The sequence below is a fragment of the Coptis chinensis genome, chromosome 8 (assembly GCF_015680905.1).
Source record: "Coptis chinensis isolate HL-2020 chromosome 8, ASM1568090v1, whole genome shotgun sequence".
Lineage (NCBI taxonomy): Eukaryota > Viridiplantae > Streptophyta > Magnoliopsida > Ranunculales > Ranunculaceae > Coptis > Coptis chinensis.
This window is the reverse complement of record NC_141463.1, coordinates 58,124,697-58,149,887: the sequence shown is the minus strand read 5'-3', so window position 1 is coordinate 58,149,887 and position 25,191 is coordinate 58,124,697. Positions and strand designations below refer to the sequence as shown.

The 25,191-nt window shown below is 34.4% G+C and overlaps 3 protein-coding genes and 1 long non-coding RNA gene across 4 annotated transcripts; 2 read left to right on the top strand and 2 right to left on the bottom strand.

The window, feature by feature from the left end:
• Nucleotides 1-1,522: 1,522 nt before the first annotated feature.
• Nucleotides 1,523-1,996, bottom strand: LOC147482132 (protein S40-4-like). Its single transcript, XM_086579211.1, has one exon. The coding sequence runs from the start codon at nt 1,994-1,996 to the stop codon at nt 1,523-1,525; it is 474 nt and encodes a 157-aa protein (XP_086435337.1).
• Nucleotides 1,997-12,056: 10,060 nt separating this feature from the next.
• On the bottom strand, nt 12,057-13,778 carry LOC147482131 (uncharacterized). Its single transcript, XR_015206708.1, has 3 exons — nt 13,415-13,778; nt 12,736-12,995; nt 12,057-12,500 (listed from the first exon to the last, which is right to left on the bottom strand). It is a non-coding gene; the product is annotated as an uncharacterized LOC147482131 (long non-coding RNA).
• A 4,201-nt stretch (nt 13,779-17,979) lies between these two features.
• Nucleotides 17,980-18,444, top strand: LOC147482130 (protein FAR1-RELATED SEQUENCE 5-like). Its single transcript, XM_086579210.1, has one exon. It carries the CDS (start codon nt 17,980-17,982, stop codon nt 18,442-18,444), a length of 465 nt encoding a protein of 154 aa, XP_086435336.1.
• A 9-nt stretch (nt 18,445-18,453) lies between these two features.
• LOC147482129 (protein FAR1-RELATED SEQUENCE 5-like) lies at nt 18,454-20,127 on the top strand. The gene is made up of 4 exons (XM_086579209.1): nt 18,454-18,750; nt 18,865-18,963; nt 19,024-19,572; nt 20,056-20,127. Exons 1-4 carry the CDS (start codon nt 18,454-18,456, stop codon nt 20,125-20,127), a joined length of 1,017 nt encoding a protein of 338 aa, XP_086435335.1.
• Nucleotides 20,128-25,191: the final 5,064 nt, after the last annotated feature.

Sequence of the window (25,191 nt, the reverse complement as noted above, 5' to 3'; positions counted from 1 at the left end):
CTTGTGCCTTGTTCACAAACCTACTCTCGAAGAGATTGGAGTATTGGACACTGTAAGACACCGGGAATTAGGTGGATATTACGACATTTTTCGATGATATTAGCTGGGAAATACATTTTGAGAATGACGCAACATTTCTTTATGAAATGAAAATAATAGATCATCTTCATGCAATGACACATGATCATCTTCACCCAATCCATTTTAAACCTGATACCTGCATGTTGATCGATCGAAACCATACGACTAAAGAATTTGTACTCTTAACAATTAACCTATAAAATATCTATCACCTAGCAAGTATAGTGATCCTAAACCCTCGTTGTACTATATAGTATATGGCTATATGCAAATATACAATCCTATGAGATCGATCGATTGTGAAGCATTTGCTATTTAGTTTTATGAGTAGGAGACTAGGAGGGTATATTGCCTATATTATAACGAAAGCCATAATCCTGTTCCACTGAGCTTATCTATGTGCCCAAGAGGTGCAACTGTGCAAGTGTACAATAGTGGACACCAAATCATCCACATGCCGAGAAAGATGAGAAACTAAATACTGACTGAGAGCACATCATTTCTCGACCCCAAAGAGACTTCTACACTTGTTGCTTATCCAATGCGGCCAGGTGAAAGTGATTTTTCAAAGGAGACGAGTTGCTTTATCCACTTTTTGTTCATTATTTTTCATTTAGTCATTTTACCTTCCTCAAACAAACCTGCGTGGCATGAAAATGATATCTATCTGAAAATTCCGAGAAGGTCAAAGGGTTGGACTCAGATGAAATCAAGTGTTAGCTCAAATGCGCCTAATTCTTCGCCTTCATCGGCGACACATCGTCCAATCCCCCATCCTCATCTATGAAAATTTCCTGTTACTTACAAGGAAACTGTTCTGATCATCTGAAGAAAGTTATGTAACAGGGATCAGTTGACCATTTCGAGGAAGGATAGAGATGCAATTGCACTAACAAAACACAAGAATAGATTGTACCATTACGTAATTGAGCTAACAAACGACAAATTCTATCCACTCAATTATTCTGCAATCCAGCACTACCAGATTTCTTAAAATTTTGGAGAAAAAAGTAGGTGAACTCGCTGGCTCATCACGGTGATGGGTCAAACCCAAAACGTACATAACAACAACTCGACGCAGTGGTGCAATCTTTTGTATTCCCCATTACGAAACGGACAAAAAACTAGTCCATATCATCCCAATTCCATTTTCTTTCCAAATCAAATAAAATAAAAGTTCCTTCAAATTAAAAAAAAAAAAAAAAAAACAGTCCAGAGGTTTCCTGTCAACTTCAGGACACAAATTCCATTCAACAAAAAAAAAGTTAGAAAAATTGTAAAAATAAATTACAATAACCAACCGGCGATTGATTCAATTCAACGATCAAATTCAATGTCCAACGCCCCAATCAAAAAACAAATGGAAAAATATTAACGAAAAAAGTAAGAGAAAATTTTGTTATGTATATTTTCTCTCTTCTTTTTTCTTCACGATGATGAATTAATCTTCAAACCCAGTTTGCTTCCAAATAGCATCTCTAACTCTACTCAAATCTCTACCTTTCAAAGTTCTTCCAAATCCTTCATGAACAGAGAAAGAAGTCACTCCTGTTCTAGCAAACTGTCTAGCTAGAAACTCATGCGGGGGAACTTTCATATCTTCATCATCCACATCTTCATCATGATCACTTTCTACTCTCCGATTATTGTAATCATCTTTAAGTATTTTAGACCAATCCGGTATATTTATCGGTACAGATGAAGCCGTCAGCCCGCCTTTTTCGACTACCAACTTTGTCGATTTTTTCTTCGGAACTTTTGAACCACTTCTTATTTGTGATTTCTTGAAATCAGCATTTGAGATGGGGACTTCGTTTGAGTTCCATAAATCGGATTCGTCGAACTCGAACATGGGTTCTGGGTTGATCAGACCACGGTGAGTTGGTTTAGTAAGATAGTTCTTGAATGAAGCCATTGTTCATGAAACTTTTTGCTGTTGGGGTGGTGGTGGTGGTGGTGTTGTTTTGAAAGTGGAGTAGTTTTTCTTTCTTCCCTTTGCTTTTATAAAGGAGTTAAATGGATAAGGACATAAAGATGTTCTCTTTCTTCTATGCAGCTTTCTTTCTTTGCTGGTTCGTATTTACTCATGTGTCCTTGGACTTTTAAATTATTGACACGTTGCATTGTGGATATTGTCAAATTTAATGGTTTTACGTCTCTTTTTTACCTATCTAAGGACAACTTATCTTTAATTATTTTATCCAAAGTACTACTTGGTGTCGATCAACTACAGTTTCCAACTAACATTTCCTAATTTTCGAAATTTAAGGTTTAAACCGTTTAACTATTGGATTTGCTTGCTTGATTTTCTTCTTCTCTTTTGGCCTGGGTATTGAATTCGACTATAATACGTTGAGATGCTCACACACTTTCACTATGAATATGAATATTTGGCCGTATCACGTCGATTTTATAGATTGTCATTGCAGAATTGCATGATTTTGTAGGTCAATGCACAATTATTTTTATATTTTGTGTGGCTAACTAAGTAATATAAAATGCGATTTTGTCACAAAATGTCAATAAAACGATTTTATAGACTAATCCATTATTATTTTAAAATATTCTAGGACTAGTTAAATTACAGCACAACTATTTGTTTAGATATATGGGCAATGAAAATGGTTTTGTCTTCCGCGACGAACAATAAATAGTTTCTTACATTATTACCATTAAAAATTATAGAAATAGCTTGTAACATAAACAAAAACGTTTATCACATGCAATGAGATTTCACCTCCACAGTTTTTATCGAAAGAAATAAAAGACACACTGCCCACCTTCAAAAATATTCTATAGTGAAAAAAAATTAAATTGTTCTTTATCTTATTTCAGATTTTCTCATTTTACGCAATAAATCCATAAAATAGCTTATTATATATGAATAATATGACTGTGGATAATTTTGTAAGGACAGATTGGTGATTTTGTTATGATTCAATGAATTATGAATGCATGGTTTTTGTCGTGACATTAGTTGGTGTTCAGCTGCTCCAGGACAGGAATTGTGGTCCAGTTTGCTCTAACCAAGAGACGTTGCCAAGTGTTGCTCCAATGCCAGGTGTATCGTGTGGTTTACGAAATGGGGCGTGATGGCACGTGAAGTAGGACCCCGCTCGGATCTAGCGCGCCCTTGACAGCTAGTTCTATTCCTTTGCCTGCTTTCTCATGAGCGCGACCCTCATTTACTTATCTCTTCCACGCACAGAGGAGATATTGGAATTCAATTCTCAACGGAATAAGATGATTTTTATATAATTACTCGTTTTCTTAGTGATTCTAAGGTACAACTTGGTTGGACACAAAAAGTGTTCGTCATTCGTGAGGGCCTATTTCGAGAAAAATGGTTTTGGATTTAGGGACATTTCTCATTGTCGAACACCATAGAGAATTAGAGATAGTCTTATTGAAGAAAATCAGCTAGTCTCTAAATTTCGACCGGCGTCAAATTTATCTGGCGACAAGCAACAATTAATTGTTTTTCGCTGCCAAATTTATATGAAACCTTTATTGTTGTTTGGCAAGTTTCGAAGTGTGGAGCTGATTTTATGTTATGATGATCTTGATAGCCTACACCAAAATTCACAATTCATTCCATGCCATTTGTATCAATTATCAACCACTCGCTGAACGATTTGGTGCCCAACAGAATACAACACTATAACTTCCCAATTATTTTGATTTCCTACTGCAGTAATGCATTTACGTAATTACGTAATTCTGAAATTACAATTTCCATTCACAATAACTTTGGCAAGTGCTGCTTTGCATGACTAGTAGAACTTTAAAACAGTCGATTGGTTGCTTCTTCGTTATTTAAACAGATAAACCATTCTCATCTATTTCGTTATTAATTTTGTTATGCACGTACATTGAACTAATTCTTATATATATATTCTTCTATATATATATATATATATATATACTAGGTATAACCTGTGCCTAAGGCACAGTTGGTTATTAGGCGCTAATTATATCGAATGGAGTTGGAGTTGCTTATTATGTTTTAAAGACATGTACACCTTGTGATCTCATGTCAAAAAGTGTCCTTTGACTTGCCATACTGGAATAAGAATTGCTCGACGGGGAAATGGATCCTCTTTGAAATGTATCTTGTAAGCATGCTCAACGGGGCGATCGGTCAAACTTCTCCAAGGTGTAGATGCTACCCTCCTAGATGAAGTTTTCCCTGACAACGCTATCGAAATACTGGAAGTCCTTTTCGAACAAAATGGCGTGGATTTGATAACCCTGACCGCATGATGAAAATTAATCAAGGTGCAAACACCCATACAACATGAAACCAACATAAATAACAAAATGGATATATTAATATATTGAACATCACAATGAAAACTCTATTCGACAACGACCCAATTCCGCACAAATCATATATATGTCCAGCACTTAAAAGAATATGAGGGCCTAAACCAAGGGCAACAGCCTCCCATGTTGGTGCAATCGATGACAACATAGAAAGGAATCAGATAAAATAAAAAAGAGGAAAAAAAAAAAGAAAAAATGAAATGACTGATTCTAATTAATGGACACGAATAAAATTAAAAAACTCATAGCGATTCAACGGGGTAGGATTGATATGGAAAAATCAACACCAAAGGCCGGTACAGAATAAGAACAATTAGCTGTAATAATAGGCCGCATTCAAATAGTTGTAATGAGAAGAGAAAAAGAAAACTTAGGAAAATGTATATACAACATGCTTATTAAAGGACACATCATTTAACATCTGAAAAAGCATAATGTGTCAGTTCCGAAAAATTCATTTTTTTTTCACCCAAGTCTAACGGATAATCATTACCTTAGAATCGAGCATTACAATTTCAATGCTAATGGCGCAATTCTTCTTCAAATTAATGGGTTTCCACATCCGTGTGACTCGAACCCTAATTTTCTACCGGTCTGTCGAGTGTGAAGTTTGTCGAGATCGGTGAATTCTTTGATTCGACATTTTCTCCAGAAGCTATTATTTGGAAAATTAAATATGTTAAACCGGGAAAATGGGAAACGTGTCGAAATGCCTTAAAATTCAATAGGAAAAAGATCCATTTCAGTTACATAAACGATTAGCATAAGGCGCAATTAAAACTCATAACTATTCGGCAAACTGATCATGCATAAATGAATTACATATACAATAAACATTACAAAGAAACTAACTAAACATGGCGTGCACTTATAAGAGTCACAACGTAAATTTAAAACATTAATCCCAAGAGTCACAAAGTTAAAAAATGGAAAACCACCATAATGTTGGTTTTAATGTGCTCGACTCCGCAATGGTGTTTCAATACCCACAATACACTTGTCTACCCTCTAACAAAATCTCAACCTAATCTGACCTTGCCGTAACAACGTGATATCTAAACAAATTGCAATTTACAACTTGATATCATTTGAAAGCATAGGAAATGTATATGTAGTTTAAATATTACACAATGAACAGTTAGTAAGCATTGCCTTTTTTGATATTCACAATCATATATTCATGGGAAAAATAAGAAAAAGACATCGTCTCTAACCTACGTCCAGGACCAAAACATTGTAATGATCTAAGGTGCAATAAAACCTCACAACAATTCGGCAAATTGAGTAAGCATAAGGTACCCAACCACAAGTCCACAATGAATATACTTGTACTTTTGTTGACTTGACTGTTACTCTAATAGGATGAACATGAACTGAAAAGACAGAGGAGGATGCAGGCTAATGGGGAGTTTGCTAGGAGGTCAAGATTATCAGCATCAATGAAATACATACACCATAAACATCACAAAGAAACTAACTAAACATGGCGTGCACTTATAAGAGTCACAACGTAAATTTAAAACATTAAGCCCAAGAGCCACAAAGTGAAAAAATGGAAAACCACCATAATGTTGGTTTTAATGCGCTCGACTCCGCAATGGTGTTTTAATACCCACCATACACGTGTCTACATTCCAACAAAATGTCAACCTAACCTGACCTTGACTTAACAACTTAATGTCTAAACAAATTGTAATTTACAACTCAATATCATTTGAAAGCATAGGAAATATATATGTAGTTTAAATATTACACGGTGAAAAGTTAGTAGGCATTGCCTTTTTTGATATTCACAATCCTATATTCATCGGAAAATTAAGAAAAAGACGTCTCTAACCTATATCCAGGACCAAAATATTGTAATGAACCAAGGTGCAATAAAACCTCACAACAATTCGGCAAACTGAGTAAGCATAAGGTACCAAACTACAACGAATATACTTGTACTTTTGTTGACTTGACTTTTACTCTAATAGAATGAACATGAACTAAAAAGACAGAGGAGGATGCAGGCTAATGGGGAGTTTGCTATGAGGTCAAGATCAAAGAGCTACAATTAATTAAAGATAACTATTGGGATTCCAAATGTAATAATTCATTTAATTTACAAACCATTTTATTAATGGGAACTCTTAATTCATTTACAAAACATTTAATTTATTAAATAAACCTCAACTGTACATGTCAATGAGAATTAGTGAGAAATAGCCTCAAAGGGTTTCAAAACGATATCTACCGTACACATGCATGTCCCCCATTCATTGAATTTCTTGATTTACACTTATGGTTAAAAAAAACAAATATATTAGTAAAATGAATTCTACGAAATTCAATTGATCTACAATTGTTTTTTTCTGAATTAAAAAAAGTATATTAGTAAAAGAGTATAAGTACAAAAAATTATATGATGAGGAAGTATATGCACTTATTCACCTCCTCATTTGCTTGAATAACTGAGTGACTATTGGCGAGCATCCGTTAGTGTGGATGACAGTTTGTAAACTTGGTCTTGGTACTGTAAAAGTTTCAAGAATAGGAAAAACAGTTACTCTAAAGGGTCTTAAGTATAGTAGCATGCATCATTATAAAGATTTGGAGGCTCTTGTACTAACTCTATTGCGCTATTTCTCTTCTAATAACATAACAGTTGGAAGGCGTAGCAAAGCATATTTTATCGCCTATTCACAACTTTTATGTAAGAGCTCGTGAGACAAAGTTCGTCCTATAAGGAACCAATCTAAATTAGAACAAACAAACAGAGAACATGAATTGGGAAAGGAACAGTTAGAAAAGATGGAAAACTAAGCTACTTCGATCAGGTATTTTAACATGTTGTTGTTGAAGTATATACTACTCCACTTTCAAGAAAGATGCTACTTCACTTGCCAGTGGTAGAATCATGATCATTAGGAGGGTCATCAATTATATAGTTTTTTTTAAACATAAATTAAAGATACCAATTTAATACTCGGTTAAATATAAACAGATAGTTTTTTACGGGTTTTTTTAGCAACAAAAATGGCATTTGCTTTATAAGCAGCTATGTCTTAAAACATGCTCAGTACGTATTGGTTCGACTTCGACCCATTTAGTTTGAAGGCCATGCTCCAGGACTTTCTCCTAATTAACTCTTGTGCAAATTCAAAGAAATACTAAAAAGACCTTAATGGCTTAGACACACAGAAAGATTAGGGCAGCAGGTGTAACACCAAACACCAATATTCCAATATCACTAAACGGCTATACTAAACGTTGAATGCATATAAAGCTTCTGAGTGGAACTTCGACCCATTTAGTTTGAAGACCATGCTCCAAGACTCTTTCCTAATTAACTCTTGTGCAAATTCAAATAAATACTAAAAATACCTTAACGGCTGAGACACACAGAAAGATCAGGGCAGCAGGTGTAACACCAATATTCCAATATCACTAAACGGCTATACTAAACGCTGAATGCATATAAAGCTTTTGAGTGGAGTGAGAAATCCCGACTGAGCATGTTATGAACTGAAGTAAAGAAATATAGCATGCAATCGTAAATTATTGGAGGTTTTTAACACATGAAGGTTATCATACTTAATCAACAAATAGATGGTGGAAAACTAATTGAAGGGACAACATATTTAATCATGTAAAAGCACCTTTTTGAAGCCTGTCAGTAAGATTTCGGTAAGCTGAGGCCGGAAATCTGGAGCGAGAAACAAACAGAGAACAGTTAAAGAAATGAACAGTTAGAAAAGATGGATCGTGATTTAAAGAAATAGAGATTAAAACTAATTTAATCATGTAAAAACGTCTTTTTTGAATCCTGACAATAAGATTTCGGTAACCTGACACCTGAAATCTGGAGCGAGAGTTTAGCGAGTTGTGAGAGAGAGGGCGATTTAGGTTTTATACTGAGAGTTGAGTGTTGTAGAAGACTATTAGAGGAGCAACGTAAGGAAAAACTCATTGCTGTTTTAATAGTTGCTCTAATGGTAGTCAAAGTTGGTTATTTTGGAAGGACAAACGAAGAGAGGAGTTACAACCATAACATTTGTAAAGTAGCTAGGGTATGCGTGACTCTCAACATCACCACTAATTTAATAAACTTCTCAAATTAAACTCGCTCATTACAATCATGCTAGAATTAGAAGCTCACATCAAATAATAGTCAGCAATATACTTATTTAGGAGAAAAAAAACATAAAACAAATTTATCAAACTTATATTCAAACATAGAACTCCATTTTTCATTGAGAAAAACACACAACTAAAGTGGAGGACATGTGTAAAGCCAATCATATACATACCCAAAGAACATAGTACATTGAAGTCATCAGAAACTGAGACCAAATATTTATGTCACGCCATAATATTTTCTAAAGAAATAGATGCTACATTACCACTGAAAAGATTCATTCCACTGAAAATATACTGTAAAGCCTAACCCAGAAAATTAGATATTCTCATTAAGGCGAAATAAAAAATTATCAAATACACTTTTTTTCGGTCAATTTGAAGCAACTATGGATATTGATCAAGGGCTTGGAATAGAAATTGTGAAGGTATCAAAGGAAGACAGAAAAATATGCATAAGGGCAGAGTTTTTACGTGGGTGATATCATATAAGATTCAAGGCTCAACACTTGTCAGCATAAGACCACATCAAAACACTAATGAACTGCAACTATGCAATACTTACTGAGCCAATTTTTTCGTTCATAACATCAGGAAAGGTAAGTTATTTCCTATTAAGAATAACATTAGTTAGTGTAGCATCACAATAGGTAAAATGACTTTTTCCTTAACCAAAATAATGGTAGAAACATAACAACACACCGCAGAGACTTTTCTCTGTCTCAGTGCTTGCTCATTACTAAAAAAAAATATCTTCCTAGTGGTCAAGCAAATTGGATCAATCAAATTTCAACGAAAGTGGCATCAACTACCATATAGTCATTTTCCACAGATACTTCGCAACATCGGACTCAAAGTTTCACGACGACAATCATTATTGACTGGACATGGGAAAAATGGACTAACAACATTGATCAACATAAAGAAAAATAGTATGAAACAAAGCAAAACTTCATTTGCATCAAGCGTAGCCGACGAAGAAGGATACGTAATCAGTACTACAAAATGTAAAAGTTACCTGAGACTTTGCTGGTTAGAGACGAAGAAAAGATGCCTCACTGACGGTTCAAACACCTAGCTTTTACCAAAAATCTTAAACAAATACCAAGAAAATACGTTAATAAAGCAGGTAAACAGAGTTTCTTAGGTGGATGATAAAGATGTTAAATATAATATGAACATTCCACTAAAGAAATACATATAGGGGCATGTTATTTCGTACCTTTTGAAGATTTTTCTGAAAGGTTCCAGCAAGCAATTGAAAGGAAATTTATACCAAATGGAAAGGAGGGAAGAAGTTGTAAGAGAATTTGGAATGAATGATTTAAGGAGAGTGGACAGTTTAAGAAGTTAATGAAGTGGTAGATGCAGCGGTAGATGCAGCAAAAGTGACAAAGTATCTAGCCGTTTTGCTTTGGCTGAAAAACCCCAATAACCAAATGGTAACGGAAAAATAACACCCGCAGCTACGAAAATGGGATTTGAAGTTCTTATTAAGAAAGAGAACTGCTTCAGTGGTTCTTGTCTCTTGGGGTAGTCAAAAGTTGGCTCGAGAAATAAAACGTTTGCATGTAGTACGTTGAATGACTAACATTTAACTCACTGTTGAGGATAGTCACTTTCATTGCCATTATTAACTCCTTCCATTTCTTTGGGAGCTTGGAAGGTGGGAATGAAGGAGGAGAGAGGCGAGCAACAATGGTGCAATTTTGCGTAGCAAATTTGGGGCGTTTCACAGCCTAGCCCATATCCATAAATATTTATTAAATTGGTATATTTAGTATGGAAATGAAGGAGGAGAGAGGCGAGCAGAGAAACGGTGCAATTCCGTGTAGAAATTTGGGGCGTTTCGCAACCCAGCCCAACCCAGGTATGTAAATATTTATTAATTTGGTATAATTGGTATGGAATAGGCATAATTGTGCATTAAATCAATGATTAAAGCTCCAAAGAGATCACACAGATCCCCATGCGATCCCGACCACTCTTTGTCTTGCCAGGTATGTCTCGGTGACCTGTGGTTTATAAAAGTAAGATGGAGCACACAAACATCATCATCAGTTCTCAATATTATACTGACAGAACACCACGAAAACAAAAAATCTACGGAAACCTTTGATTCCTATAATGGTCTTTACAAAATGTATGTAAGTAGAAAACACAAAACAATTTGCTTCAATTTATTAGTTATCCAAGTTGAACGACGCAATCTGAACCCATTTCGCAACCTGAAATAAGGCTTGCACACTTTCATTCAAACTAAAATAGCTGAATTCGAAATGAAAATGAAAAGTTATCAAATGTGATCGAATTCGTTTATCTTGTTCAATTGTAGAAATCAGAAAATATAAAACCTGCGTGCCAAATGAATTGGAATTGTATAATTGTGTCCTTAATAAAAAGAAACTTTTCAAGTACCAAATTTAATTGAATTATGAAATTGGAATCAAGATTCACCCAATAAACAATGACTGAAAAAAGTTTCAAGAAATTGGCGAAGACTTAGACAATGATATTGGAAATTGTTGTTGTATTATATATACCTTATAGAATCCTTCTGGAGATTTGGGGGATGGCTACAACAAGTATGTTTGAGTAAATTCGAGTTGAAGGAAAAAATGGGAGAGAAAGTGGGGAGTTGGAGGAAAAAATGACGCTTGAAGATGTCCTCCACACTTTAATTTGAATATCAATATGCATGTTTTATTATGTTCAAACAGTGACAATCATGGTAATAGACTTAAGGAAGGCATATTCTATAGCAGGCATGTAGATCGAAGTATGCATCGAAAAAAAATGTAGATCAAAGTCACTATAAGTTCTCAATAAAACTTGGACCATCAGGCATCATCGTATGGTATACCATCAATTCGGAGTAGCTAACTGTTAGAAATTATTAGCTCATGCAAGAGCTATTCCTAATGTACCCAAGCCGTCAACCATGAAATTAACTACTATTCCGCAACCATAGAGACCTACCAAGTAGGAACACTTGAAGAGTATATTTCGTCCATATGCACATCTCAATGTGTTTCATTGCTGCCTATGGCACCCTTGTGTATATGTTTTTTAAGTCTTTAAAAATCCAAAGACTTAACAGCCCAAGAACTTTAACATAAAACATCCGAGAATGAACTTGCTGCAAAACATAACTATGGACCTTTGTTTTCGTGGAAAAATCCAAACTATGGCCTGGTCTATAACTTTTATATGAGTTCACCTTCGTTATCATTGGCTAAATCAAAACCATGGCCTTGCTATGCTTTTTATATAAATTCATAGAAGAGCTTACTGAAAAGTCAAAAGTTTAAATCTTCGATGAGTTTGATCCTTTATTAGCAAGACCCATTAAAAATCTTGGTCCTTTGTGCTACATAAAATAATAAAACTACATACAAAGATTAGAAATCGATCTAAGTCTCGACTCATTACATTTATTTTACGTAAAAGCTTAGAAATCTAGAGCTTCATAACATAAAACTTAATCAAAATTTCTTAATCAAATCATTTTAAGAACTCATAGAGGGTTTCTACTTTCTAGCTTACATCCAATCGCCAGAACCTAGCTAGTCCTCTTCACCAAGTTAGCCATGAAAGAGAACAGTAGACACCATTAGCTTGGTTCTCCAAAATCTTGGTCGGGCCATCATCATTTTTCCACTGCACGCAACCAAAATTCGTTATCTTTGAGAAATGTTTCACACTTCCAAGCCTATACTTCACGTCACCTGTGAGTTCACCCAAGAGAAAGCTCTGGTAAAAAGTTCACTTGCATGTTAATATCAAAATTAAAGGTTTTTATATTTTTATTGCATTGTTTAAGGTGGGGTGTTGACTGCCAATTAAAAACTTTCAATTCTCGACTTTAGAACCACATTCATACCCAACTTCGCTTGTTTTCTTTCTTCTCAGAGCAGTTGTATACTTTCTGCCCCTTACGCTAATGGTCGAAGCACATGGTATACTTTCTTTATCTGCAATAATGGCATGAATCAGTAAAACTAAACATGGTTCAATTATGCATCAATTTGGACTTCGAAAGCTCGCCAAATTTTTATCTAATGCCAATTGATCAGTATAAAGAATTGTTCAATGGATAGGCATTAAGGCATTTAGTATTCCAAAAGCAATAAAAGAAATTCGATTAACATTGGCATAAACAATAAAAACAAAAAGAAGTTTACTTGAATATGTGGTAAACGTAACTACTATTGGCAAAGTGTGGATGTCAGTCGCTACTTTCGCAAAGTAATTCAGTGTCCATCAGTATTATTTGCAGAATGATGTGTCGCCAATCGACAAACTCCCAAGTTTTTTGGAAATCATCCATTTCTCCACAAAGAAAGCCCTAAAAATTACCCCAAAAAAGCATACAAAGCTTGTACAAAACAGTTTAGCAAATTTATGGAGCATGAGGGAACAGAGGGAGATTACCGGAGATAATACAACGACACTTTGGTTGAGGGTTCCTGGCCACCACAAAAAACAAATAGTCAAACAGATGAATAAATGTGGAGAGTTGCCGTAAAATTTCACTTGCATGTTAATATCAAAATTAAAGGTTTTATTCCCTTTGACTAACAAAAAAAAAATGCCATGAAATTTTTGGAAGGGTGAGAGATTTGCGCGTTTTAGACTTCATGCTGTCACTGGTGTTTAGAAGCTGAACCCCATGCAAGGGATTCAAAACGTAATAATTTATTTTATTCATTTACAAAACTGTTAATTCATTAAGTACACCTTTTAAATGTCATTAATAATAAACTTCAAAATGGTCAAATCCCTATAATTCATGCAATATAAATCTCATGAAAATGCATATTGATTTTACATTTCTTCTAGAGAAAATACACCAAATGAAGGAAAGAGTTCGTGAGAGTGAGATTACCTGAGAAGGGACGATTTCACTTAGGTAGAGATTCCCTGCACAACTACAAATAAGAAAAGAGACGAATAAATGGATAGAGTGAATATCAAACTTTGAGTTGAGGAGGTGAGGAAGATTGTTGTTTGCACTTTGCCAAGCCGGGCTTCATGGTATTAAATACGAACATTTTTGGGTTTTAGATTGAAATCATTGAGTACAAGTGTACAACAATTCCATCATTTCCTTATAGAAGAAGCTAAATCAGTGATCATTAACAAAATCGAAACTTTAATGAGCTTGATCTATAGTGCATTAGAAACATGAAAACTGGAATTTAGACTCTAAAAAGACGATGAAAAATTGAAAAAATCCTAGATGGATGACAAAAACCACTATATTTCACATCTGCAATAACAAAAGGTATTGCACATGTGAAATATCTCGAAATACCATGGTTAAGTAACTAATTACATAGAGTGTTATGTAAAAGAAGATGTCCTTCTGGATATGGAATATATAGAGTTAATTAGATCCTTATCTACATATATTTCTAATCAAAATATGATATTCTCAGTAAGCTTATAAAATACTACATTAATGTCACAGTGCACATTGTTATTGTGCATTGAGATGCAGAACAATATATTACAACTTCATATATATGTCAATGTAGTATGGCAATCGAGATGCACAAATTGGCTTCTTTCACCAAAGTTTACAGATGTTGGAGCCAATCCAATCAATTCATCCCAAAAGGTCGTCAATAATCATGACACACCCGTGTTACCTTTTCTATGACTTCTGTTTAGTCTCAGCCAATTTGCCAGCTAAACTAATTGTTGAACCAGGGGCATGTAGAAGCTCTATAATGTTCATTATGTCGGTGAGCAATCAAGAAAACAAATCTAATAGTGTAGCTATTCTTTGTTGTTTTCTTTCCACACAAAACCTAGATATCAAGCAATAGAAATACTCATATATTAGAAAGTTAAATCTTATGGAAATACATATTGATGTAACGGTAGCCTAAAAACAAATCAATTTGATATTTACCTTGATTCAACAATGACCAAAAAAACCATGCATCAACTAATAACTTCAAGTATACAAAATATCAAAGAAATAGCTCAACAAAAGCACCCGATTGATTCAAACGAATATTGATTCAAGCCAATAAGTCTCCACTCTATTTTAAATACCCATATATTGATTCTTTCTCTCAATAAATGGTACTGCTTAAATTAAGCTATTCATATTTCATTAGCAAGAAGAATAAAAGAGAGAGAGGAGGGAGGTGTACATTGAGTTGTCAATCCTGCTAGACATTGAGTTAAACCATCATGATTTCCCATATTCAGAGCCAATTAGAAAAATAAAGACCAAATGCTGCATACCTAAAAATTAATAAAAATGACAATCCAGCTGCTATGCTATTAAACATGGAAATATGGATTCAAATGTGACAAAATTGATGTATTTCTAAAATAGAGATACCTAGTACGTGTGTGGAGAGCCCTTGATTGGCTTCTGACCATACTTCCCCATGAATACTTATTAGGTGGTATATCAGCAACCTTGTTACTTATAGCTAACACCTTAATTGATTGATCTCTTCACTCTTAGTTTCCTACGTAAAACACAATAGCAGTTAGCAACTAAGCAAAGGTAAGCGCAGTAAACTGACATTATGGTTGATATGAAATTAAACTTTTCTCTTCAAGCAATGTCATTTACCACTACTTCCACATTTGACACTTCCATGTACTCCCCTAACAGAACACCTCTTTTATTTTGTGTGTTTGGCGTGTTTCTAAAATAGATATCTGAATCAACGGCAACATACTGCTTAGGCAACAACCATTTATATATCTGATACCCATTTCTGCCGAAAGCAATACACTACTCTTCTAAGCTTGGTCAATTGACATTTTGAAATTAACCGATCAGATTAAGCAGTTTTTGTGAAAGTACCCATCATATTTAAGGTTGTTGTTAGATTGGAGCTGTAACTTGCAAGTGAAGCAGAATACTAAGTGAAGAGGGCAACATCTGTGTATTGTAAATATCCAAAACCGTTACCAATTATCATAAGCATTGCACAATTGTCGAACTTTGGTATTCCTCGAGGGTTACACTAAAAATATGTGATTTACGGTGGTATTCCCAACTGGTTTTGATCGCTTAATAAAAATAGCTTTCACCTTTTACATGCTAGGAACCCAAAGTTGATTAAATGGTTTATGAACTTGCAATCTAACAAAAAAACCAAAAAAAAAAATAAAGAACAAAAATCAAAGAAGTAAGGAATAAGTTAGAACAATAAACATTCATGAGATAACCTACTGTACATGAGATTCATGTTTGTGCGATGGTAGACGGGCCAGGAAGGCTGAAAAAAAGAGAAGGGCGCAAGAGAAACCCCTTTTCCAGAGAGTAATTGGCTGGGGACGAATGGACATTTGGAAGTTGAAGAGTTTCAGTAACATACATTCAACACAAATTGTTTAAGTAAAACCACATGAGAATCAATACATGGTAAATAACTCAATTAGCAAATAGAAGATATGCAGATTGTCTAGCAGGAATATTAATTAAACCTGTCATATGAAACCATCTCATGTCGTCTCCTTGAGATATCCAATTGACTTTTCTAAGAAAGAAGAACTTGTTTACAAAAAAATGGGAAAATATATTAACGTAGGGAATGGAATTAACGGAAAAATAGGAAAATATTGAAGTAGGGAATGAGATATTAACGTTGATAGAAAGAGAAAATGAAAATAAAAGAGGAACTCACCTGATCTTGAGAGAACCCAAAAAAAAAAAGATGCATTCAAAGTTGATCCGTTGTAACATAACAAAATTTCAACCGTAAGCAATCAACACTGAAAATAAGTTTGTCTAATTTGCAGAAAAATGAGGAGAGTCGACATTTGTTTTTCTAATTGGCTTCCATTTCTAATTGTGTGGTTTTTTTTCAATTGAGTTGGTCAGCGAGAGAGATAGAGATAAAATGCTACCTTGGGTTGGGGAAGACGATTAGGCGGGGGGATGGAATTAATGGAGGAGTAATTGAGAAATTAAACTATGGAGCTAAAAGGAGAGATGAGAATAATAATGTGAAAGTTCTGCCATTGGGGAGTGGGGAGTGGCGAGGGGAGAGGCGTTTTAGGCTGTTTTAATTGGTGTTGAAAGTTCGTGGGTCTATTGGGGTGTTCGGGTTTTTTTTTCAATAAAACTTGCACTCGGAGCCATTTTTAATTTGGAAATTAAATAGGGTAAAGATGAACGAAACGTGAATTTTCTCGCCATGTTGCTGTTTTTTAGTTATTTTAGAAACCCAAACCCACATTTATGGCCCTTTATAGTTCGTTTAACTCATTTACAACATTTAATTCATTAAATAAATCTTTTTAAATGCCATTGAGAATTAGCCTCAAAACGGTTTCAAAATGATATAAGACATACATGTGTCTCTCTTTAGATCCCCATGCACACCTAACTCAGATCCCTACGCGATCCCGACCACTCTTTGTCCTGTCATTGTGTTTTATTATAATAGATATATACACGGTTTGGCTAGAGTGACATCCCTTATGTGACATCCTACCGTTACATTCTACTGTTTGTGTCCTTAAAGTCCAGCCCACGAACTCAACAAAACAAGAAATAGAAATTGAAATACAAATACAAATACCTTCGTGAAACAGTGTCCGATTTTGAACTAATAATAAAAACACTCCAAACTCCAAAAACTCCAACTTGAAAAATCCACTCCGACATCCCACTCTGGCATTCAAGGTCATCGCAAACTTTAACCCCAAGTTAGTTACTTTCCTTGTTGCCCATTACATTATTTGTTACTTGTTATTTTTTGTTATTTGTTACTTGTTACCCTCCTCACAGATTACTTAAAATCAAATGCCCATTCCACTATGCCCATTGCAATAATCAAATAACCATTGCATTACCAAGTTATTCATACTTTAATTATTGTATAAATAGAGAAATTGCTGATTATATAAACTGGTTGTTAGTTAGAGCTGTAGCGTCTTTCTCATACTGTCAAAGGTGATTGACCTTTGTGAATGAATTTGTCCTGCAGGTTTATATAGTCTTGATATAATGGCTGGTGTTCAATGCGACGCCGATATGAATCTGATAGAAATCGAAGAAGATGTAGTTGGTTCTTCGTCTACTAAATCTCCTGTTCAAAGCACGCCGATTTTAGTTGCTCCGTATGTAGGTATGACTTTTAGAAGTGTTGACGAGGCAAAGACTTACTACAGAGAGTATGGTCAACAAAAGGGATTTGAGACTCGTGTTCGGACGACGAGAAAAGAGGGAACTGATGTGAATGTGGTTACTAATTGTTTATTTGTTTGATCACGTGAAAGTGCCCCTAACAAGAGAGATTCAGTGAGAGTAAGAAATACATCGACTATCCGGTGTGGTTGCGAAGCTAAAATGCGTGTTAAGAAAAGACCACATGAAGAGAGATATACGATGTCAGCATTGCTCATAATGAATATAGCCACGGTTGCGTGACTCCAGCGAAGAGAATTTGCATGAAAATTAACAAAAATATGCCTGAAGCAGCAAAAAGCTTGACTGAGATTTTCAGTGAGAACAGTTTACCTGTTGGGAAAGTGGCATATGCTTTTCATGGAGAGGAAGTTGGGTTTACAAAGAAGGATTGTTGGAACCATCATTACGGTTTGTCTAGAAAGATGCCTAAAGAAGGTGATGTAACAGTCGTGCTAAACTATTTTATGCAGAGGAGTGTGGAGGATCCCCAGTTCTACTACGCCATTGATCTAGATCAAATTGGGACTGCACTAAACTTTTTCTGGGTTGATGGGAGGTCTCGAGTCCAGTATGAATACTTTGGGGATGTTGTCTCTTTTGATACCACATATCGTACCAATGCATACTCTATACCTTTTGCCCCCTCTACTGAAGTCAACCATCATTTGCAGTCGGTTCAGTTTGGTTGCACGTTGTTGCTTGATGAGACAGAAGATACATTTATATGGCTGTTTAAGGCTTGACTTGTAGCCATGGGTGGTCGCGTGACAACTGCAATTATCACTGACCAGGATAGAGCGATGACTACAGCCATTGCTAAAGTGTTTCCTGATACTCATCATCATTACTGTCTTTGGCATGTTATGCAGAAATTCCAAGAGAACCTGTCCTTTACTAAAATTGAGATATTGGTAACTGACCTGAAGAACACTATTTCTTTCTCGTATAGGATTGCTGATTTTGAAAGAAGATGGTGTACAATCATAGAGAAAAACGAGTTGTTTGAAAATCATTGGTTGATAGAAATATATAATATGCGGGAGAAATGGGTTCCTTGTTATCTCACTGACACCTTTTTTGCTGGTATGCATACGACTGGGAGAAGTGAATCGATGAATTCTCATTATGACCAATTTGTTAATTCGAGAACTACGCTGATGCAGTTTGTACATGGTAATGAGAAGTCTCTGGCTTCGATTGCTAGGAATGAAAGAGATTCTGATTACCGCACCAAGCATAGTTCACAAATTGTGGTTGAAGATGTTTTCCTCCTTATGCATGCTGCGAAGGTCTATACGATTAGAATATTCAATAAATTTAAGGAGCAATTCCAGAAGGCAAAGATGAAGTACAAAATTGATGGGGAACAGATTGACAGGTATAGAGCCAGAAGCTACATGGTGAAATGGAGATACCCACTGAAGAAGTCTGTTTGGAGAGTGAGTTTCGATAGAGGAACCTTAGAAGGAGACTACGAATGCAAGTACTTTCAGTTTATGGGGTTGCTTTGTGGTCATATGTTAAAGGTTTTTATGCGTTACGAGATTGAAGAGATTCCAAGGCATTTTCTTTTGAAGCGGCGGATGCAAAAGACAAACATGTATAGAGCGGAGTTTGATATTGGATTAGTGGCCAGCCATAAATACCATGAACCTTTGAGAGTGGCTCATTGTATCAAGGTTGCTTCTCAACTGGCTTATATTGCATCGTATACTGTTGAGGGTTATTCATATTTTATAGAAAAGATTGAAGAAATGGCTATTAGAGTTTCAAATTTTAATGAAACTTCTTGCGAAGGAGATGCATATAATGAAGAGCCTCCCGTTGCAGAGCCTTCAATTCCTCCAGTTGCAGAGCCTTCAATTCCTTCGGTTAATACCTCATAGGTTATTTGATTTTAATGTTTAATGTTATTTGATTTTAATGTTTAATTTGATATAAATAGTTATTTTTATTTTGATTTTCAGATCTTTATTTTAGATATTGATTTTGAATCCCAACATTTCTCAAACAAAAAGGAGGGGGAAGAAGAACGATGAGAGATTTCAATCTCCCAGGGAGATAGCCCTAAACAATCAAGGAAGAATGTGTAGATCCTGTGGAAAGATTGCTAAGCATGACTCGAGAAATTGTCTAGAGAAAAATAACAAGTAATCTGTGAAATGTAAGTATTTTTGGTGTTGTCAATACTTTCCACTATTGTATAACTTTCTTGATGTAATCTTAGAAGTATGGAAGTATTAGAGGCATGCTTTTTTTTTTCCTTAGTTTCCATCGTCCACTCTTTGTGATATAAAGCACCTGTACTGTCTAATTGATGTTGTTATTATCTTGTGCAAGTATTAACCTTCCAGTACCAGTTATCTGTGGTTGGAATAGATGCTTCTTCTCATCATAGTACAGTTACTAGTGCAAGAGCAGCATGAATTATGGAGCACTATGCAGCTAAAATGAGTAATCTCAGTATGTCATAAAATATAGTGAGATGTTATTTGTACTAAGGAAATCCAAGGTATATGCAGAAATCAATATAACCTTATATCTTAGTTTATGAACAAACAAGGACAACCTTGTTTTATCAGACGATGGGTGCCCCATGAGCGCATCGATAGGTCCGAGGCCTTGATATACCTTGGACTTCCTTTCATGAGCTTTAGAAACTTCCTTTTATGCATTCTTCATATAGTGATTTCTGATCCTTTGGCTTATCAAAACAGGAACCAAGGAATTGAATTTACCCCAGACAGTTTCTTTCCAAGTTCTCTCAAGTGACACATTGAAAGCGTTAAGTAACAATATAGCACATGAAGATATTGGTGAACAGAGAGATGAGATTAAAAAGGATTTGAGTGAAGGATTGCAAGATGTGAGGACATTTGTATTGGTGTTTCTTGGTTATTCCCTTATTTGACATATGTATACTAGTGCACTTTAAAGTCTAAAATGTTGGTTTTGTTATTAACTCAGGACATTTTTGGACTGTGAAAAGATTAAAGCAGTGATAAGCATTGGCTGTTGTTACAACTTAATGCACTAGGAAGGAAGGTTTTGAACCTGAAAACACGACATGTCACAAAACACCCTAGCGTGCAAGGAACATGGACAACAGATGTGAAGTTCTGATGCCTGGCTGGCCGGGTGTGACTCTATTTGTTTGTTCTTGGCGGTGTGCATTCGATAAAAAAAAAAAAAAAAAAAAACCAAGTGACTGTTGATGCCTCATAATCTGTTCTTGAACCTGCTTTCAATATATTCATTTTCATGTTTCCTTTCACATGATACTTTTTTTTTTTTGTATATTAAGTTTGCATTATTTGGGTTTGAAGATGCTGTTTGCAATGGCAACACATTACGATCGTGTTGATTCGAAAGTCCGATTTGTCCTATATTGTAATCTAGTTCGTGATTATGTACATTGTTTGAATTAACAGAGGACACATCGTTATTTTGCATTGTATCGTTTGAATTAGTAGTTGGAAAATCATGTTAGAGTATCATGTGTCAAGTATTTCTATTTCTATTGTCAGAGTATCATGTATCAAGGGACTCTGTTACAATGACTGAAGTTCTGTTACTTGTATTCTTACAACACAAATCCTCAACTTTTACTATGTATAAATCCCCAATGTACTACCATTGACATTCTTTGCTTTCTCTCATTGGTAATTGTTATACGAGCTGCATTTAGATCTCTAGTTTTTGAAGAGCTGAAGTTCTGTAGAGGAACTTTTGATTATGGGTTGTCTATGTGGATGATAATTGTAACACAGATCCTTGGTATCATATTAGGAACTCTCTGCACTAGCTTTAGATATCTCTCCATGGTTTTCCATATAATTTGGAATCTGAATTTGGGGCGTATAAGAGCAAACTTATTTAGACATAGCTCAATCTTGGCAGGTGGTATACGCACAATTTGTCTTAACGTACTAAAGGTTCTAGTGCTGATAGCGATCATCCTCTTGTTCGTACTTATTTTGTTTCCATTTGCACTTCTGTCTACACTGTTTAAATATGGAGGCAAGGGAAGAATCTACTAGTGTCAAGTATTTCTATTTCTATTTTAGCTTTCCAGCTGCAAGTGTCAAGTATCATGTTCGGTCTACATTCACAAGGTTTGCAAAGAGACCGAATCAGTACTCTTCTTTCCTGTACCAAGCAAATTTCATATCACACATTCAACACACACTCAACAGATTCATAACAGATAATTGAAAAAATTCAACAAATTCATAACAGATTCTTAACAGATAACCGAAAAAATTCAATAGATAACAGATTCTTAACAGATAACCGAGCAGTTATACCATCCTCTTCAAAACCATCAAAAGCACCATATCACCTTAATTAGGTATTTGATAATACAGATAACCACTAAAAGCATACACACCAATACGGTGCTTCCACATAATAGACACTTGCTCTTATTCATGATGTAGAAATACTACAGAAAGTTTAAAAGACAGTTACTGTAAAATTCTAAATCAGACATTGGTAGTTAAACACTGATACGGGGTGTATATAAAAAGTCTAGTATAAAGCTACAAGAACAGAGCTATGACCTCAATATACATAACATTGAATAACATCATAACCATGAGCTATGTGCTCATATACACTTTCATGGTCTATACAGGACCCTCTAGAATCCCCATACCCGAACAAGCAAAGACTGATTTCCTTTTCATGCAATCGTCCTCCTCACATTAAGTCACTGGAACTTGTGACTCTATCAGAAATTGGTAATCAACTTAGTTGGTCAAAGGATTAATCATTCTAATTACAATTTGGGAAAATTGGGGAAAATGATCAAGTACTTTTCAATTCCACATGAAAGTTACAGATAATAACTAGTTGCAGACAATACGCAAGTAGTTGATCAATTTTAAATGAAATATGGAGAATAGTGAACTGAAATCATGGGTAATGCAATAGTTATTTGATTATTGCAATGGGCATAGTGGAATGGGCATTTGATTTTAAGTAATCTGTGAGGAGGGTAACAAGTAACAAATAACAGAAAAATAACAAGTAACAAATAATGCAATGGGCAACAAGGGAAGTAACTAACCTGGGGTTAAAGCTTGCGATGACCTTAAATGTCGGAGTGGGATGTCGGAGTAGGTTTTTCAATTTGGAGTTTTTGGAGTTTGGAGTGTTTTTATTCTTAATTCAAAATTGGACACTGTTTCACGAAGGTATTTGTATTTGTATTTCAATTTCTGTTTCTTGTTTTGTTGAGTTCGTGGGCTGGGATTTAAGGACACAAATAGTAGGATGTCACGGTAGGATGTCACGTAAGGGATGTCACTCTAGCCAAACCGATATATATATATATATATATATATATATATATATATATATATATATATATATATATATATATATATATATATATATATATATATATATATATATATATATATATATATATATATATATATATATATATATATATCCATGGTGAGAACATCTTATGTACAAAAAATTAGCCTTTAAAATATCTTGAAGAGTCCGGTGGGGGGTATTGTATAAAACGTTGTATAAAAAGTGTTGCAAACGGAACCTACCCTTATATATATATACTAGCTTTCGAACCCGTCCTACGAATGGGTGTCGTTATATTAAATTATTGTAAAAAATATTAGCAACTATGCATAGCTATGAGATATGAAAATTATATTAATCAGTCATTCAAATTTCTTGCGCCACTCTCTATAAAAAAGAAGCACCAAACCTTGATAAAACTCATTGACTTCTTTTTGTTGTTAGGTTTAATAATAGAAATTTGATTGAAGTTTTGTAAGAATGCCCAATGTGACGAAGATAATATTGAAGCTACTTGAATAACATAACATTATTAATCATAATAAAAAAAATTATGATAAACACTACTTAAAATGCAAAACTATATTTGTCGAGACATTTAATCCCCCTACATATAATACAAACATGTTTTAGGGTTATTAGTTCAATGCATTTGCATCAAGTTTCTGATTTTCCATTAATTATTCTTTGAGGTTAGTTCAATGTAGTACGTTGCATTCAGTTTCCAATTTCTCATTAATTATTCTTTGAGGTTAGTTCAATGTAGTTGTATCAAGTTTTCGATTTCCCGTTAATTATTATTTGAGGTTAGTTTAGTGCAATTTCATCCACTTTATAATTTCCCATTAGTTATTCATTAAGGTTAATTCAGTACAGTTGCATCCAGTTTTTTATGTTTCGTTAATTACTCTTTGTGATTTGTTCAATACATCCACATCCAGTTTCTGATTTCATGTTAATTGTTTTTCTAGGTTAGTTCGATAGTTTAGAATTTCTAGTTATTTATGCTTTGAGGTCAGTGCGATACAGTTACATCTGGCTTCCAATTTCCAACTCACTATTCTCTGAGGTTATTTCAATGCATTTGCATCCAATTTTTGATTTCCCGTTAGTTAATCTCTAATTTTAGTTTAATGCAGTTGCATCCAGTTTATGATTTTCCGTTAATTATTTTTTGAGGTTAGTTCAATGCAGTTGTATCCAATTTCCGATTTTATGTTAATTATTTTTTTAGGTTAGTTCAATACATTTGCATCAAGTTTCTGATTTTCTGTTAATTATTTTTTGAGGTTAGTTCAATGCATTTAGATCAAATTTATAATTTCCTGTTAATTATTCATTTAGGTTAGTTCAGTGTAGTTTCATCCCTTTTTCAATATTTTGTTAATTAGTCTTTAAGATTAGTTCATTGCAATTGCATCTAGTTTCCAATTTTCCGTTAATAATTCTTTAAGGTTAGTTCAATACATTTGCATCTAGTTTCTGATTATTTATGCTTTGAGGTTAGTTCGATGCAATTACATCCGGTTTCTGATTTCTCGTTAACTATTCTTTGATGTTATTTTAATGCATATTTGTATTTAGTTTCTGATTTCCCACCAATTATTTTTATGAGGTTAGTTCAATGCAGTTGCATTCGATTTTTGATTTTCTGTTAATTATTTTTTGAGTTTAGTTCAATGCATTTGCATACAGTTTCTGGTTTCCCATTAATTATTATTTGAGATTTGTTTGATGTATTTGCATACCGTTTACGATTTTCCGTTAAATATTTTTGAAGGATTTGCATCCAATTTCTAATTTTCCGTTAGTTATTCTCTGATGTTAGTTTAATGCAATTGCATCCAGTTTCCGATTTCTAGTTAATTACTTTTTGAGTTTAGTTTATTGTATTTGCATAAAGTTTTCGATTTCCCGTTAATTACTCTTTGAGTTCAGTTATGTATTTGAATCAAATTTTCGATTTTCTTTTAATTATCCAATGTGGTGTGTAATACCAACTTCTACTGATCCATCTGTAGTGTCCTTGCAAACATGACATAAAAAATAAATTATGTTTGATTTACTATGTGGGATCATCAAAGATTATCCAGTTCCAGATTTCCTATTAATTATTCTTTAAATTATGCATGACTCACTATGTGAAATTTGCAAAGATTATC

Excerpts from the sequence above, each read along its gene's own strand:
- LOC147482132 (XM_086579211.1), bottom strand. The coding sequence starts at position 1,996 with ATGGCTTCATTCAAGAACTATCTTACTAAACCAACTCACCGTGGTCTG.
- LOC147482129 (XM_086579209.1), top strand. The coding sequence starts at position 18,454 with ATGGGTGGTCGCGTGACAACTGCAATTATCACTGACCAGGATAGAGCG. Across the intron at positions 18,751-18,864 it reads ATAATATGCGGGAGAAATGG|TTTGTACATGGTAATGAGAA; the intron begins GTTCCTTGTTAT and ends ACGCTGATGCAG. Across the intron at positions 18,964-19,023 it reads CACAAATTGTGGTTGAAGAT|GAGCAATTCCAGAAGGCAAA; the intron begins GTTTTCCTCCTT and ends AATAAATTTAAG.
- LOC147482130 (XM_086579210.1), top strand. The coding sequence starts at position 17,980 with ATGCCTGAAGCAGCAAAAAGCTTGACTGAGATTTTCAGTGAGAACAGT.